This window comes from Rattus norvegicus, chromosome 4 (assembly GCF_036323735.1).
Source record: "Rattus norvegicus strain BN/NHsdMcwi chromosome 4, GRCr8, whole genome shotgun sequence".
Taxonomy (NCBI): Eukaryota; Metazoa; Chordata; class Mammalia; order Rodentia; family Muridae; genus Rattus; species Rattus norvegicus.
The window spans coordinates 181,415,612-181,431,176 of record NC_086022.1 but is presented as its reverse complement, the minus strand read 5'-3'; the positions used below and the strand labels follow the sequence as shown (position 1 = coordinate 181,431,176).

Sequence of the window (15,565 nt, the reverse complement as noted above, 5' to 3'; positions counted from 1 at the left end):
TCACAGGCAGAAATTTCCCACCATTTATTAAATTTACACCAGAAAGTTGAGACAAGCCTGTAGCCAGCTCTTGGGATGCAAGTCCAGGTCAAGTTGGTCATACAAGTTCCAGCTAGCCAAGGACTACACAGCAAGAAATCAATCGATCGATTAATCACCAATCAATCTCAGCCAGCCAGCTACCCCGTCAAACTAACTGCGACCTTGACTTCCGTGGCTGTTTTTTTTACTGGTATTTTTTTTTATCCTCCTGACTCCCGCCTGCCATAAATAACAGCTTTTCGTGATTATCCTCTGTGAAATAATGGTGATGATGTTCCAGAGGAGACACGTTTTACCACTGAGAGCGAGCGACAGAGGACCCGTGAGGCAAAACTCCCAATGAGACTCACAAAATAAAGGGAGCTGAAGTTACAGCTCTGGCCTGAAGTCCTGGGTGCAATCCCCAGTCCTGGAAGATAAGAATTTTTCCTCCACTCCCATCCCAAGTCCACTACGCTTTACAGAGGCTTTGATAAGAGGGTGTTTGCGCTCCTCTGCACTCCCCAGGCAGTCAGGACCCAGCACAGTGTGGCCTCCTGCCAGCACCCTGGAACCGGCTGCTTCTTCCAGAGAGGAACAAATTCGAGCGGCAGGCTGCAGAGCACACAGACTCTGGATTGTGCCTGCAGCTCGCCCACTACAGGACCCAGCTGGGACCTGACCCACACCCCGGACTGGGTCACAGAGGCGATACACCCGCGCTGAGGCTGCAGGGACCCAATGCCTTGACCCGCAGCCATCAGATGAGACCCTGGCATAGACATGCAGAGACCTCTCTCCCCAAGCGTGGGGTGGGGTCCTAGCTCACCGTCGTGGATCCCGGACACAGTGCGGGGTCTCCGCAAGCCACTCACCTGGCGCCGCCATTGCGCGTCGCACAGTCTCGCGACTCTCTGCATGCAGCCAGAGCACACCGGCTCGGCCACCGCAGCCCCCGCACCCCTAGCCAGCCCCGGGCGGGACCAGGCACCCGCACAGGCGGAGCCTTAGCCAAGCCCGGCGCGCAGAGGCTGGCGAGCTGGGCTGAGATCCACCCTGAGCCAACAGGCACGCCCTCGTTGGCGCTGAGAAGGCTTGCAAGAGGTGGAAGACAGGGAGACAGACCCTTGCATGGTTAAGAAAGCCTTGTCCTTGTGCTTGGCCCTTTTCTGTCAACACCGCCCTAGGGACCCCTGAAATAGGAACACATGCAATCAAGACTCCTTGGAGCTCCCGATCTCCCGTCATCCTACAGTGACACTTCTAGAACACACAGACTGGCTCCAGACTGGTCGCGAGGGGGATTCCTCGGTTATACTCGGCCCACGTAAAGCAACAGGACTGGAAACGCTGGGGTTTTGACATGAGCCACTGGATCTCCAAGGACTGGGTCTCACACTCTTCTTGTTAAGTCCAGAGGGCAGAGGGTGTGGACCTTTTTAGCTAATACAGTGTAGCAAGTGGGTTCCCAAATGCTCCGATCACAGGCAAAGACAGGGCTCCATCAAAACCACTCAAAGTCCCGAATGCTAACAGGACAGCTCAGGAAAAACAAAAACAAAAACAAAAACAAAACAAAAGACAAAAAAACTCACAGGCTCTGGTGGATAGTCTGGAGATCCACCCAAAACTTGCTTAGACTCTAGCTTTCTAGACAGTGGTCGTTGTTCAGAGAGGGACCATGCCTCCTGGACAGGAGCTTGATAGAAATTCCACTCCAACAGTGAGGCAGAGTTGTCCTGTCCTGACTGCAGGATGCTGTTTTTACCTGTGTCATCCAGCCATTCCCTCAGCCACCACCAGAGCTGGATGAACCACCCACCCATTTACTTCTGTTTTCTTAATCAGAGAAAGGCTAAGAAATGAACAAGGCAGAACAGGAGGAAATCTTGTAGTACAAGCAATTTAAACTGATCCCCAACTACTTACAAATAAATGAGACTCGGACTATGGTTATTTTATTTGGTGTTGACAACTACTAGGTGTCACCCCTAATCTACTCTTCTAACTACAGGCCTGGCTACCTCCCAGCAGTGTACCCCAGATACTTACTGTTCCTCCTAGTCCTGTACTCATGGTCCATCTCCTCTCATAGTGGCCACCACTACCTCCTCCTCCTCTTCCTCCTCTTCCTCCTCCTCTCCCCCTTCTCCTCTTCCTCCTCCTCTCCCCCTCCTCCTCCTCCTCCTTTTCCATCCAGGTCACTCCAAACCCACACATCTCTAATCCCTTCAGTAAATTGTGTAGATAAAAATCAATATTATAATCTGATATGATCAAACCAATTGGCCAAACCTCCACAAAGTCTTTCCTAACTAGACATCTGACCGAAGATTATTGTTTACACTCCATCAAGAATCCAAAGAAAATGCCAAGAAAGAAAGAAAAAAAAAACCATCTAAGGGGCTGGAGAGATGGCTCAGTGTGGAAGGGCACTTGCTGGAGTTCATTCCCAGCACCCGAATGGAGGTTTCCTACCAGAGTTCCAGTTCCAGGGCACCTGTCACTCTCTTCTGACTTCCTCAGGTTCCTGCAGCACACATACATGCATGAAGGAAAAACGTTCAAACATAAAGATAAATCTTTCTTTTTAAAGTCCAATCATTAAGTGGGCTAATGAAATAAACAGTCATTTCTCAAAACATGAACTACAGATGGCCAAGAAACAGGAAAACGTGTTCAGAAATGCAAATTCAAACTACGCTGAGATGCTGTCTCGGTCAGAATGGCAGACATTAAGACAACAAATGACACATAGCCCAGAAGGATTGGACAAAGGACATGGGACACAGTTCTGGTGGGAGTCCAACCAGTCCAGCCTCTATGGAACTCACCACAGAGACGCCTTAAAAACTGAATCTAAATGACTCAGCTACCGGGAATTCAACTCACCACAGAGACACTGAAGCACCCATTTTTGTTGTAGCCCTGATCACATGGTTTAAGCTTTGCAACCAACGTGTTTCCGTCAACAGGTGAGCGGGTAAGCGAGGTATATATGCACCGTGGACGTTTTTTCAGCCACAATGGGACAGAACTATGTCACTTCTCAGAAAACCCCAGTGGAGATAACCATACCAAATGAATCAAGTCAGTCTCAGAAAAATACCGAGAATCCTAGATTTTATGAAGCTGTCTCTAGGGACAAAGGGAGAGAGGAAAGAGCAATAGGGAGACTGTGGTCAAAGTAATTTATGTCCTTGGATGATGAGGTCCTTAGGAAACAGTACTATGTGCAATGAGTACACTCCAGTTAAAGAAGTAAAAAATGAGTTGGTAGAAAGATAACAGAAAGATCCTAGGTTGGCGTTCTCTAGAGTTTGCACCCTACACGGTGACCAATGAGCTTATGTGTGAATCACCACAGGCCTCTCTCTTCCCTGAAACGATGACTCATTTCTCCCAAAGCCAGAAAACAAAGAGAAGAATGTAGCTCCCCCAGGAAAGCAGGAAGCTGTAGGCCCAGGCAGAGCCAGGTCCTTTGGGGCAACTGCTCTCCCTCTAGTGTCCCCACCCATCAATAACATCCACGAGTCTCTGGAAGCTTTACTAGGCAAAGGGGTTTTTATTTTTTAAAAAGAATAGCCAGGCTACACACTTGTAATCCTAGTACTTGGGAAGTAAGGGTAGAAAGATTGAGCAGTAGCCCAGGTTATCCTTGGCTTCAAGTGCATTTGGAGGCCAGCCTGGGCTGGGACCATCTCAAATAAACAAACACAAAGAAAGTTGAGGGGCTCGAGGAGGTCTATGGATGTGGTTTGAGCTCCAGAACCCCGTGGACACATGACGGTGCGCATATATGCAATCCCAGCCCCACAGAATTGAAAGCTGGATGCTCAGGAGCTCAAGGTCACCCTTGGCTGTACAGTGAGTTCAAGGCTAGCCTGGGCTATAGGAGATCCTGTGTTAAAGATAGAAAGGTATTTTCTTATTCCTAACCAAGAATTTTCCTCTTACTTTCTCCTTGGAGAAATTTTGAGAAAATGGATTTGCCCCCCAACTCACAGAGCTCTGGTCAATACCAGTCCATTTCTAGCTCAGAGCCCAAGAATGGCCTTGTGTTACAGGAACACTTACCCCAAGTGGACAGTAACTCTGCTTTACTGCTAAAGACCCTGTAAGATCAGTGTTCAAGGCAGAACCAGCACTCTTCTGCAAAAGAGTGCTCTGAGAAGGAGCCTTTCCCAACAGCTGGGTCAAACAACAGCATAGCTAAGCCTAAAATACTTTCCAAAATTCATAGAAATAACAAATATCCAATTTCAACTGTTCAAGAGTATAGCAGTGAGTTTATTAAACCGCTTTGCCTCCTGGCTGGTTGCATGCATGCTGGACCCGCCCAAGAGCTCTCTGGATTTGTGAATGTCAGACACACATACATATGCCTTGACTAGTTCAATGGTTGGGCATTTCTAAATGTCCCCATAGCTAGCACACATTTCCCTCCGGTATTCCTGGCTAAACACCTTCTAAATCTATGTTTTATCTTTGCTGCCCTGTTACATTCTGGGCAGCCCCACCTCCCCCTCCGTAGGACCACTTTCTCTTTCCACCTGAATTGCTGAATGGTTTTCTTCTGCAGCTCTTAAATCTGATCCCTCTCCCTCCAACTTGTGATTCCCTTCTTCCTCCCCCCTCTCTCTGACAATCTAAAGGTCCTGCCTCCATCATTTTGTCCAGCCATTGGCTGTTAGGCAATTCTTTATTAGCAATGGAAGCCAGCTCGGGGCAGGGAGCCTCAGGTCTGGAAGTGCGGCTTGGGCAGCCAAATTAAGACAAAGCATTAAAACCGATTCCCAGCATAAGAGGTTGAAAACAAATGATTACACTAATGATACTTCAGATGACCTTTGCCTTCTGCCTCCACAAACAGTCCAGGAAAGGAATCCCGGACTTGTGCAGTGGGCTTGTGAGTGAGAGAGTGGTATGGAGAAATGGAAGCACAACTCCTCAGTGCACCTAGATGGACAGCTCTGCTATGGCTTCCGGAAGAACAAGATGGGTGTTTTGCCTAAGAAAGGGGGGTGTGGCAGAGAAGACACCGGGAGGAAAGTATGTCCCTGAGAGAGAGAGTCTGAGGGATGCAGAGGAACTGGAGTAGGGTCCTCTTAAATGGGGTATTTAGGGAGTTCTTCTGGTTAGTGCGCGCCCTGTACCGCTTGCTAAAAACTTAACAACATCAGAAAAGCTTCTTTCTGTTTTCAATGTTTTTGGAATTGTTTTTACTAAAAGCCAACTGAGTTTTGAAAGTGGCCTTAGTTACAGAGTAGGGCCACCTAGCACTTACCGTGCACTCGACTCTGTGGTGTTGTTCTGCCCCTACTGTACACAACCCATTACTTTATTAAAGTTGTTCCCACAATAACCAATAATAAACCTGTCACATTCTTTTGGTGAGTCTATCAGTGGCCTCTCTCTCTAGAGCTCAGTAGTCTCCAAATCCAACCAGGATGAGAGCATGGTCTCAGCTCTACCCCACAGCTCCTGGATGAGACACACTTTTTTTCCCAAAGGTTAGGAACACCCTCCCTTTAGACACAGCACCCGAGTCCACAGTAGTTGGTCCACCCACCCCTGGCTGGGTTGAGAGATGAAGTGGGGGACTCTGTATTTCTTTATAACATTTTAGAAGACATAAGCCCTAAAGGGCAGCATCTGGGCAGGGAGCCAAAAGCACAACAGATATAATTAGCTCCTTAGAGCACAAGGAACCTGGGATCTAGCACCCTGCACAGTGGTTCTCAGTGTTCCTCTTCGGGTGGGTCAAGAAGGATGAAGTATGGCCTGCAGCTCACTGGCCAAGACGGATTTACGTGCGGGTTGTAGCTTTCTCCTTCTTCTTTGAGACACGGTGGCCCAGACTAGAATTGCAGGTGTCCAGTGCACACTTGTTTCTAGGGCCTTTTGATTAACTGAGGATTCTTGGAAGAACACTAACTTGGTTTCAGGCATCCACAGATGTACAGTGAGACTGACCCTGGTACTAGGGACCTAAATCCTGATTTAAGTCAACTACTAGCCTGGTACCAGTTAATTAAAAGTCATAGCCAGTAACGGGGGGTGGGGAGGGTGGAGGGCACTTTCCCGCTCATTTTTTTTCTTTACTCTCAGAATCTTATTTTTATTATACCTATATGTGTATATGCCAACGGATGTCAGTCATCTGATCCCCCTGGAGCTGGCGTTTACAGGTAACTGTCCCTCGCATGGGTGCTGGGACCCAAATTCAAGTCCTCTACAGGAGCAGTATTTACTCTTAACTGCTCAGTTCTCTCTTCAGCACAACAGAGTCCTCTTAAAAACTTAAGCTGTGTGATACTTAAGTCTCTGTAGCTCGCTTGCGCTCTCTCTCTCTCTCTCTCTCTCTCTCTCTCTCTCTCTCTCTCTGACCAAGGACAAAGCAACATGGATGACAGAAGTTAATACAACGGGAAGATTCTCATACTTCATGTTTTGTGCTGCTGAACTGACTACCCCGGAAGAGACCGTACCACCTTATGCTGAGACCACTTCCTTAGTGGTGAAACCTCTCACCTTGTGTCGCCTGCACTCATTATCCCTCATGACAACTCTGTCATCACACGCCTGTATTCCTGAGGTTCTAGATGCACGGGGAGCCGGTCTGATGGAGCGTGCTCTGTGCTTTGGCGGTAAGGAGTACAGGCGTGGGGCTCCAGGGCAACACCCTGCATTCTGGCGAGTCCATTTCTTTACAGAACAGTTGTCAGACAGCGCATCATATAAGCGAAAATATGCTTATGAACGCAAGTTGTTCCACTAGACATCTTGGGTTTAAGAGCCTGAAACTTTGCTCTCCTCGAATTCCAACCTCCTGTTCCCACATCACCACTGATGCATGCTGGGGACCCAGGAGCACAGCTAGTATGGAGTGGTGCTGTTGGGGTCCACGGGATTTTGCCTGGCTCTCTCTGGCAAGTGCTGGTTGTGACTTCCACAGAAAGGGACACGTGGGTGGGTGGTAGCTGAGTCGATCCTATGTCCCCATTGTTGTGACCTTCAGTTTGCTGATGCCTCTGGCTTCTGACTCAATGGGGGGCTATGTATAAGACTTAACAGCAAATCCCTAAAATGACAACTTACAATGGTGTGTGTTTTCAGTTCTGGACCTGAACAATTTTAAACCTGGACTTGTTCAACTGTCTTGATTCAAAATTTCAAATACTTTAATCCTTCCGAGATGGCTGCAGATGTCATAGCCATTTGGTGATTTTACTTACAATATAGTATTTAAGTTTTGGACAACACTGATCTGAAACCCAACAACACACAAAACACGCAACCCACCAATAGTTTTTGTAAACGTGGCTTTATTCTCGTTTGCCCACTGCCCCTGCCCAACGACCTTCAAAACGCTGGATGGGCTCAGAAGCCTGACAGTTCTGGACAACTGCTAGATTATATTGCTTAAAAAAAAAAAAACTACAATACACTTCTATTACTTTATTCCTTTAGCTCCTCACATTTTGTAATAAAAAATATTTCTAGTAGTCTCAAGTGTCTCGTATTTATTAAGTGTTGGCTTCTTTAAGATTTTTCAGAAATAAGTGCACTTCCACAGGGAAAATAATTTCGAAATAAAATGAGAAATAATCATGATCACAGCAAAACAGTTACTTTTGGACTTCCTGAATTTTAACAATTCAAAGAGAGGATGTGCCAGGTAGCCAGTGACCTTTTCTGACCCTCAAGTAACTTACTTGTAGACTGGCAAAAGATAAGTGGCTAGCTCTCTCTCCTTCCAGCAGAGACTGACTGGTGGACTAAATTCTTGACCCCAAAACACAGTATACTTGAAGGTATTTTGAAATGTACAGAGCTGTGCACGTGTTTCAAAGCTATGCTGACATGGGAATAAGGGAGCCCTATCTTAAGGCCTAGCAACCAAAGAGCATATTTAATATCTTGTAGCTGGCATTTTCTCTAAACAGCTGATCAGGCACCTATGGTTAAGTGGTCATACCTGACTTTGGACAGCCCAGGGTTTCATACATCTGCAGACTTAGTGGTGAGTAACTGCTTCAACACAAAGGTTTTAATGAAAAAATACAAGTCTCTATTCAATCACCTGAAACCAATACATCTGCATTGTTATACACATTTTCTGTATCCTTAGAAAAGCCCAAACCACTGTTTACAATAAAACTTTGATTCAAAATCGAGATGAAGAGAAAATGTCACTATGCCCAGTGGGTTAAGATAGGGTTTATTACCTAAATTACATTACTCACCTAAAATATGGGAAATGTGCAATGGAAAAGTCAGTCTGCAAAGCATGTGCGTAATTTGCACCATACCTCATATGTTTGCTGCCACGGGTAGACAGTCTTTAGGGCCTTTACACTAGCTGAGGAACACTTCATCAGAGATTCCTCAAGAGTGGGAAGCCATGTTAATGCCGGGGAGGAGACAACCAGCAAGGCAAACTTCCCAAAATGCCTCCCTACCACCAGGGAAGCTACCTCTCACCACAACAGAGAGGTCAGAAGGAGTGGTCTGTCCCTCAGTCCCTCTCAGTCCCTTTCAGTCCCCCTCAGTCCCTCAGTCACCCTCCTTTGCACTCATCTCGACCTGCCCCAGGTACCTGGACTGGAACACTGTCACCCCGCAGTAGTTAGGTAGTAGCTAAAGAAACTGGCAAGGTCTCCTATCTAACCCAGTCACCCTCACACTAGAAAAGTCCCCTTCTGAAAGAAAAGGTAGGATCCCTACAGCCAGGGGTCTCTGCGGCTGAAGTACCCTTGAGAAGCTTACATGCCCTGCAGATACTAAGGCAGCTAAAGTCATCAAGGAGGCTTACCCACCACTTTCAGTGTTTTCTCCAAATACTGGGCAAAGGTTTGACCAGACTACAGCTGGATCCAGTCAGTGGATCAGCAGGTGGTGGTCATTGCCAGACTCAGCAGCAAAATGGGGACACACTGGTTGGCCTGAAAGGACTCACCAACATACATCAGGAGCTGATGGCCTTGATGAAGGAGGGTCACAAGGCATTGCTCCGTCCCCTCAGGAGACATTTCTCCCATAAAGCCTCACTGCATCACATCACAGATGATAAACATTAGCCACTCCCTGAGAAGTTACTACAACTCACAAAGCTACACCTCCTCAGAAGTTGTTTGGGAATTAAAATGCTAAGCAAAACAGACGACATAACCCTTAGGGAACCCCGAGAATCTGCCCAGTCACCAGTCACACCCTGTCAGTCTGCACCCACTCCTTTAGTTCATTATGGCTAACTTTAACCAGTGATGAGCTATCAGACACAGGACCGGCCTGTCTAAGGTCTATCAGTGGAGCACAGCACCCCTGGAAAGCGGAGCTCCACTCCCCCAACAGCCACTGTCCAGGGTCTTTGGTTCATTGGAAACAATGGCACTAGTGCTGTCAAGGGAACACAGGGCCACCAGCATGACCACCTCTGCAGAAAGCCAGTGAGTCACACTCTGCTCTCCACAGTGTCCATTGACTTGATCAGAAGTCTGACATTTAAAAAAATAGTTTAATAAAAACGCACTAGGTAGGTTCTACAGGCAGCTTTCATGGTCACTTCTGAAACTCGCTCACCATCCTCCAAGGAAACAATGCTATGTCCTCCTGTTAAAAATGGAGTCCTTGTGTCACAGAGAAGTAGCTGACAGTCACCGGGCACATCTCCCTGTGTGCATATCGTCAATATCTCTCAGCACCATCGGCCTTGGAGGATGTTGCGGTGGAGGTGAGAAACGTCCTCATGCTGACAGAAGCTCATCTTCGCTACCACGGGGTCTGCATGAGAGCTTGACAGAGAATTCTAATGTCGGAGTCAGTGTCCTTAAGTTCCTTGCAGCCGGTACAGAAACTGTCTTCACGTAGAGCCTACAATGTCCAAACCAACAGGGCAAATGTTCTGACAGCAGCTACAGAAGATGGCTTTTCACTGATTCTAGACCCACGAGCTCTGCAGTGAAGCAGGGACACCAGGAAGGAGTGCCTCCAGGCTGCATGGTGCCATCAGTGCGATGTGGTTCTGGCTGGATCAGTGCTGCAATTGGAAGGAAGTGCAGCATATGGACTCTCACCGTGCACACAGACAGCAGTCAGGAGGGAATATCCGTTCCTCTGTTTCAGTACCTCAGTACAATAAAGTTACTACAGAGAGAGAGAGAGAGAGAGAGAGAGAGAGAGAGAGAGAGAGAGAGAGAGAGAGACGCAGATCACTTCCCATAGCCGTAGCAGTCTCAGACTCCCAAGCTGTAGATGTTCCCCCCAGCTGGGGCTGGAGAGCGGCACCGTCCTGGAGCTCCTGGTGCTGACACAGAGCCGGCCTGGGGATGCAGCTCTCTGAGCTCTCCTGGCTATGGGCAGCTGTAATCATCATAACTTCCCAGCTTTCATGTACGTGGGGATGGAGCCTCGCTGGGTCAGCCCTTCAAACCTTTTGTAGGTGTAATTGAGAAAGACCCAGTCTTTGGATTTGTAGTCAGGCTCTGTGGTATTCGGCACTAGAAAGAAGAAAGAAAAAAAAGTCAGCTAAAGGCAAAGGGATTTCATCAGTGATGCACCCGTCACCTCACGGTGGCAGCAGTGTAGATACGCTTGTGAACCTCTTACCTGGCTGTAAGATATCAGACTCAGGGAAGTCATCGAAGTTTGAGGTGTCATCTATGCTCCGGATTTCTATAGGGATAGCTGCTGGTCTTTCCCTGCAAAGGCAATTCGGCAGCCATGAGGAACTGTGTAAAGGGTCACAGCACTAGGATGGTTGAGAACCCCTTAGACTAAGCACGAGAGGCAGTGCTGCCCCCTCTGAGAAGTCACTGCCTCTGCAGCTGCTCAGTGTCTTCCCTGGAGGTCACACTGCGTGCGACTGTGACCACCATCTTGAACTCGTAACTGTCCGACCAACCACTCTAAAATGTCTTGCCCACTGCAGCACAGGACAGGAAACCCAAGGGTGTCTGTCTGCCGTGGCTCTGAACACAGCTAAATGGAGGGCAAGATAGTTGAGTGTGATATTTTTTTACTAAAATGTTTTCATTTACTTGGAAGTTTTACATGAAGACTTTCTCATGTCCCCCACTCTCACCCCCACCCCAGCACTGGAGACTGAAGAGAGACAGATACGTCCTCTACTGCGAACACAGTCCTAGCCCTTCATGCTGGGTTTTTTTTTTTTTTTTTTAGGTGAAAAGAAAATTAAAAGAGAAGGTATTTGACTGAAAAGTAGGAGACAGGGACATCAGATCTATGTAAGTGAATTAGCACTAAAATTCTAGTAAGGACTAGTAAATACCAAGTCATCTGGGAAAAAGGGAGGCACTCATATTTTGATAAAGTCTGAACGCAAAGCTTGTCATTCATATAAACTTTATGAGGACCAGAGAGGTTAGGCTAAAAAAAAAATCTATTCACAAAAATGCCTTCTTATGCTAAAAACATTTAACTATAGAAACAGTTAAAATGTCATTTAAAACTTTTAAATTGGCCTGGCTGTGGTGGTGTACACCTTTAATTCTAGCACTCAGGAGCAGAAGCAGGCAGATCTTTGAGTTTGAGGCTAGCCTGGTCTGCAGAATGAGTTCCAGGATAGCCTGGGCTACACAGTGAAACCCAAACAACAATAAAAATGAAACCAAAAGCCAACAACAACTCCTCAAAAACAAAACAAAAAACCTTTTAAATTATATTTATTTACTTATTTATTAAGTGTATAGACACACACACACCCCACAACACACAACACACACCATATCACAAGTGTAGAGGTCAGAGGACCACATTCAGGAGTTGATTCTCTTCTTCTACCTTGAGGGACCCAGGAACTGAACTCAGATTATCTGTCTTTTCAGATAACGGCACCTTATCAGCCTTTTTAAATTTTATTTTAATATTTCTTTAAACAAACAAAAAAAAACATTTATTTACTCTGTAGAGAGTGTTCTGCCTACATGTATCCTACACACCAGAAGGGGACACCAGATCCCATCACAGATGGTTGTGAGCCACCATGTGGTTGCTGGGAATTGAACTCAGGACCTCTGGAAGAGCAGCCAGTGCTCTTAACCTCTGAGGCCCTCTCCAGCCCTGAGGCAGGCATTTCAGTTTTTCAGCAAACATCTAAAGGATCTATTGGGTGCTGAGGTGCAAGTCATGAGAAGCCTGTGCCGGCCATGCTTGTGCACAGCCCCAGGTGAGGGGACAGCGAGTGAGCGGCAGGTCTGGACTTCCTGCCCTGCCACAGTGAGTTTAGGCTCTGCTCTGCTGTGCGACTGCTTCCATAGTCACTGTGCTGTGTCTAGAAACTCTAGCTTGTCCCCGTGGGCAAGACACTGACAGCAGTGCCAGGAGAAGATGAGCGTTTACAGGACAGTCTCATGAATGTACTGGCACACAGTGGGAAGTACTAGACACGCAGTGTGACCTCCAGGGAAGACACTGAGCAGCTGCAGAGGCAGTGACTTCTCAGAAGCAGCGGCACTGCCTCTCGTGCTCAGTCTCAGGGGTTCTCAACCTTCCCAGTGCTGTGACCTTTAGTACAGTTTCTCATGTGGTGGTGACCCCATCCATAAAATTATTTTTGTTGCTACTTTGTAACTGTAATTTTGCTACTGTTAGGAATCATAATGGAAATATCTGCGTTTTACGATGGTCTTAGGTGACCACTGTGAAAGGGTCATTTAATTCACAGAGGGGTTGCAACCAACAGGTTGAGAATCATGAGTCTAGAAGGAACAGAAGTGCAGTAACCACCAAATCCAGAAGCTGGTGTTTGTCAGCTCAGGCTGCAGAACATACCTTATGTGCCCCCAGTCCACACCCTCAAAGAACGGATGACCTTTGATCTCTTCCACACCACCATTCCCAATTCTGTTTTCAGAATCAGTACAAAATCTAGAAAGGAAAACCAATTATCAGGCACATTTTTCATCTCAAACACTCTAGTAGTTATTACTTCGAATGTTTTTATAAAGCGTTTCAATTTAGATATTGAAGCTACTATGGGAAATACAGAGAAAATACAAGTTACCCATAAACCTATCCTTTAGAGATAACCAGTAAACATTCTGTAGCTACTTTTCATCTTATAATATTAATGTAATAACAAAATTAATACAATAATAAAATGTAAAATATTGTATTAACACAATAACCGTTACTTTAAGACTTTTTCTTCATTGATTATACTAGAAAATTTTGTAATGCTGCTCAGTATTTTCCCGTGAAGTAACTTTATACAGAGATATCAGATTGATCCATCCACTGCTACCACTGAAGACTTCTATAAGTTTCAATTTTTCACAACTAAAATAAATAAGAAACATACCTAACTCTTTACCCCTACACAGTTAAATGTCCAATTAAATTCCTTGAAATGAAACTGCTAGGTCAAAGGTCATGTACAGCTTAACGATTTTATACAGCATGCTGCCAGCTGTCTGCTCTCAAGGGTCGTCTCAATTCACGCTCCTCCAGCACTGGTGAGGCAGTCTTCTGCCTGAGTTCCTGTGCACTCTATGGCAAGAGCTTCTGACACATTTACTCTCCTTTCCTATCTGACGTACTGAGTCCTTGTAGTTGAACATGAGTAAGTGACACTTTGCTGATCCTATTACCAGGATATCCAACAAGATCTCCTCTCTCTCTTCTGAACACCGTTTTCCTACAAGTCTTTAAAGTGTTTGCCTTTTGCGAGTCTGGGGAAATCAGCAGTCGAGAACACTTAGGGTGGCTCACAACTGTCTGTAACTCCAGCTCCAAGGGGTCTTCTAGCCTCCATGGGCAAGTGGTACCCACACACACACAAGTAAAAATAAATAAAATCTTTTTTAAAGATCAAATTTTGTAAAAACCTTTCTTTATACTGACCTCCCTGACTAATCGAATCAGTGGTATTTTTCCTCCCAAGACTTTCCCTGCCTCAGAGACCCTGACCATTCATGCACTTGTCAAGGTTTAAGAGCCACTGACCTGAGAATCAAGTCCTTGGCTTTCTCAGAGACGGGCACCTCTGGAGGAAATGCCAGCGTCTCCTTCCAGCTCATAACTTTCCTGTACGTTTCTTGAGGTGTCTCGGAGCAGAAAGGTGGAAAGCCTGGGCACCAGAGATCAACAATTTATCAGCGCTGGGACAATTCAAGCAGACCACAGTATGTGCCACAAGAAAGGAAACAGCACTCATGCGCCAGCTCACCATACAGTTACTCAGGAGGTCCACAGGGATAAAACCCACTCCATTTTATCTGAGCCCTGCATTTCCAACCTGATAAAGGAAGCCAAGCTAATTAACTACCTCCTACCACAAGAGCCCCAGACAGTTTACTGGGTATTTATCTATATGTATTTAACATTGATAAACATGAGAAACCGGTTCAAAATGACTGTGCTCTATTAGTCTTTAATAGCTATAATAAGTTCAAACAATGGCACCAAAAGACATGTGTATCATCACACAACAGAACCTACCTATTAGCATCTCATACATAATCACTCCCAAGGACCACCAGTCACACAGCTTGTTGTACCCTGTCTGCATGAAGACCTCTGGAGCAATGTAGTCTGGTGTTCCAACTGTGGAATAAGCCTGCGGAGAAGCAGAGTGTCAGAGCAGCACTCGGAACCACTTATAGAACAGAACCTGAGAATGGCTTCCTACAGGAGGAAGCACTAGACGGAGGAGACGAGTTCTCAGTTATAGGTGTCTGTGTGTTACATGAAAAGCTCACGGCAGAGGCTGAGTCAGGCACGATGCACACAACACAGGACTCTGGCCCCAGGAGAGGCCCTGCATGAGTTCAGTGGGCCGACTCCCTGCTCACTCTCATGTGTGTTCAGGCTCTCTGAACCCCAGCTCTGCTTACCAAAGATCCAGGCAAGAGAGCCTACAACAGCTCACTCTGAGGATAAAACAAGAAAAGTTCTATAAGCCAGAAGCACCTTCCTTGTAACTTAGTTCCAGGCATCCCAGCAAGAGCTGTCTCCTTGATCCACATCAAATCAAGGAGGGGTACCACTCTAGGCACCAGTGGATACCTGTGACAACAGACTGTCATTTCAAGGACCTGGGGAAACACAGGACTGGCAGTCAGTGTGCTCAAGGAATATCCTGCTCTAGACATCAATGAGCTCACCTGTGCTTCTCCCCTGGGAGCCCTGACCTAAGGTGATGACCCCTGGCCAACAGAAGAGTCACTGTGCACAGGTAGAAGCTGCTGCATTTGCTCTGTTAGTAGGAAAGTCAGAAGTCACCACATTCACTTCTTCCCCTTCAAAACAATAAGTCTGTGATATTTTTCTCAAATGTAAAATCTGATTTAAAACGACACATTTAAAAATAGAATTTTTTCTCCTTAATGTACAGCTAAGTACATTTCTAAATCTCTGAAGTTTATTAGAATATGAAGGTTGTCACTACTTGGCAAATGAGCTCAAAAATGTGTGCTGGAGGCGCCAGACTGCTGCTACCTCAGCCCAGCTCGTCCCAGGGGAATGGACGAAGCCAGCAGCTTCTTCCCTGTTTACCTGAGCTGATAAATGCTGACAAAGG

The 15,565-nt window shown here is 46.4% G+C and overlaps 2 protein-coding genes across 8 annotated transcripts in view; both read right to left on the bottom strand.

Moving 5' to 3' along the window:
* The window catches only part of Bmal2 (basic helix-loop-helix ARNT like 2), a 49,288-nt gene extending 47,208 nt beyond the window's left edge, over positions 1–2,080 (bottom strand). The window contains exon 1 of one of the 4 annotated variants that reach the window (XM_039107944.2): positions 897–2,080. In XM_039107944.2, the coding sequence (XP_038963872.1) occupies positions 897–909 (13 nt within the window). In that variant the 5' untranslated portion in view covers positions 910–2,080. The remainder of the gene's footprint in view (positions 1–896) is intronic. The other 3 variants (XM_039107946.2, XM_039107945.2, XM_039107947.2) reach the window with 3 other exon arrangements.
* A 5,252-nt stretch (positions 2,081–7,332) lies between these two features.
* Positions 7,333–15,565, bottom strand: part of Stk38l (serine/threonine kinase 38 like) — a 76,876-nt gene continuing 68,643 nt past the window's right edge. For 3 of the 4 annotated variants that reach the window (XM_039108393.2, XM_039108394.2, XM_063286725.1), the window contains 5 exons: positions 14,485–14,602; positions 13,990–14,113; positions 12,817–12,912; positions 10,633–10,724; positions 7,333–10,523 (listed from right to left, as the gene is read on the bottom strand). In XM_039108393.2, the coding sequence (XP_038964321.1) occupies positions 10,396–10,523; positions 10,633–10,724; positions 12,817–12,912; positions 13,990–14,113; positions 14,485–14,602 (558 nt within the window). In that variant the 3' untranslated portion in view covers positions 7,333–10,395. 4 annotated transcript variants of the gene reach the window in all.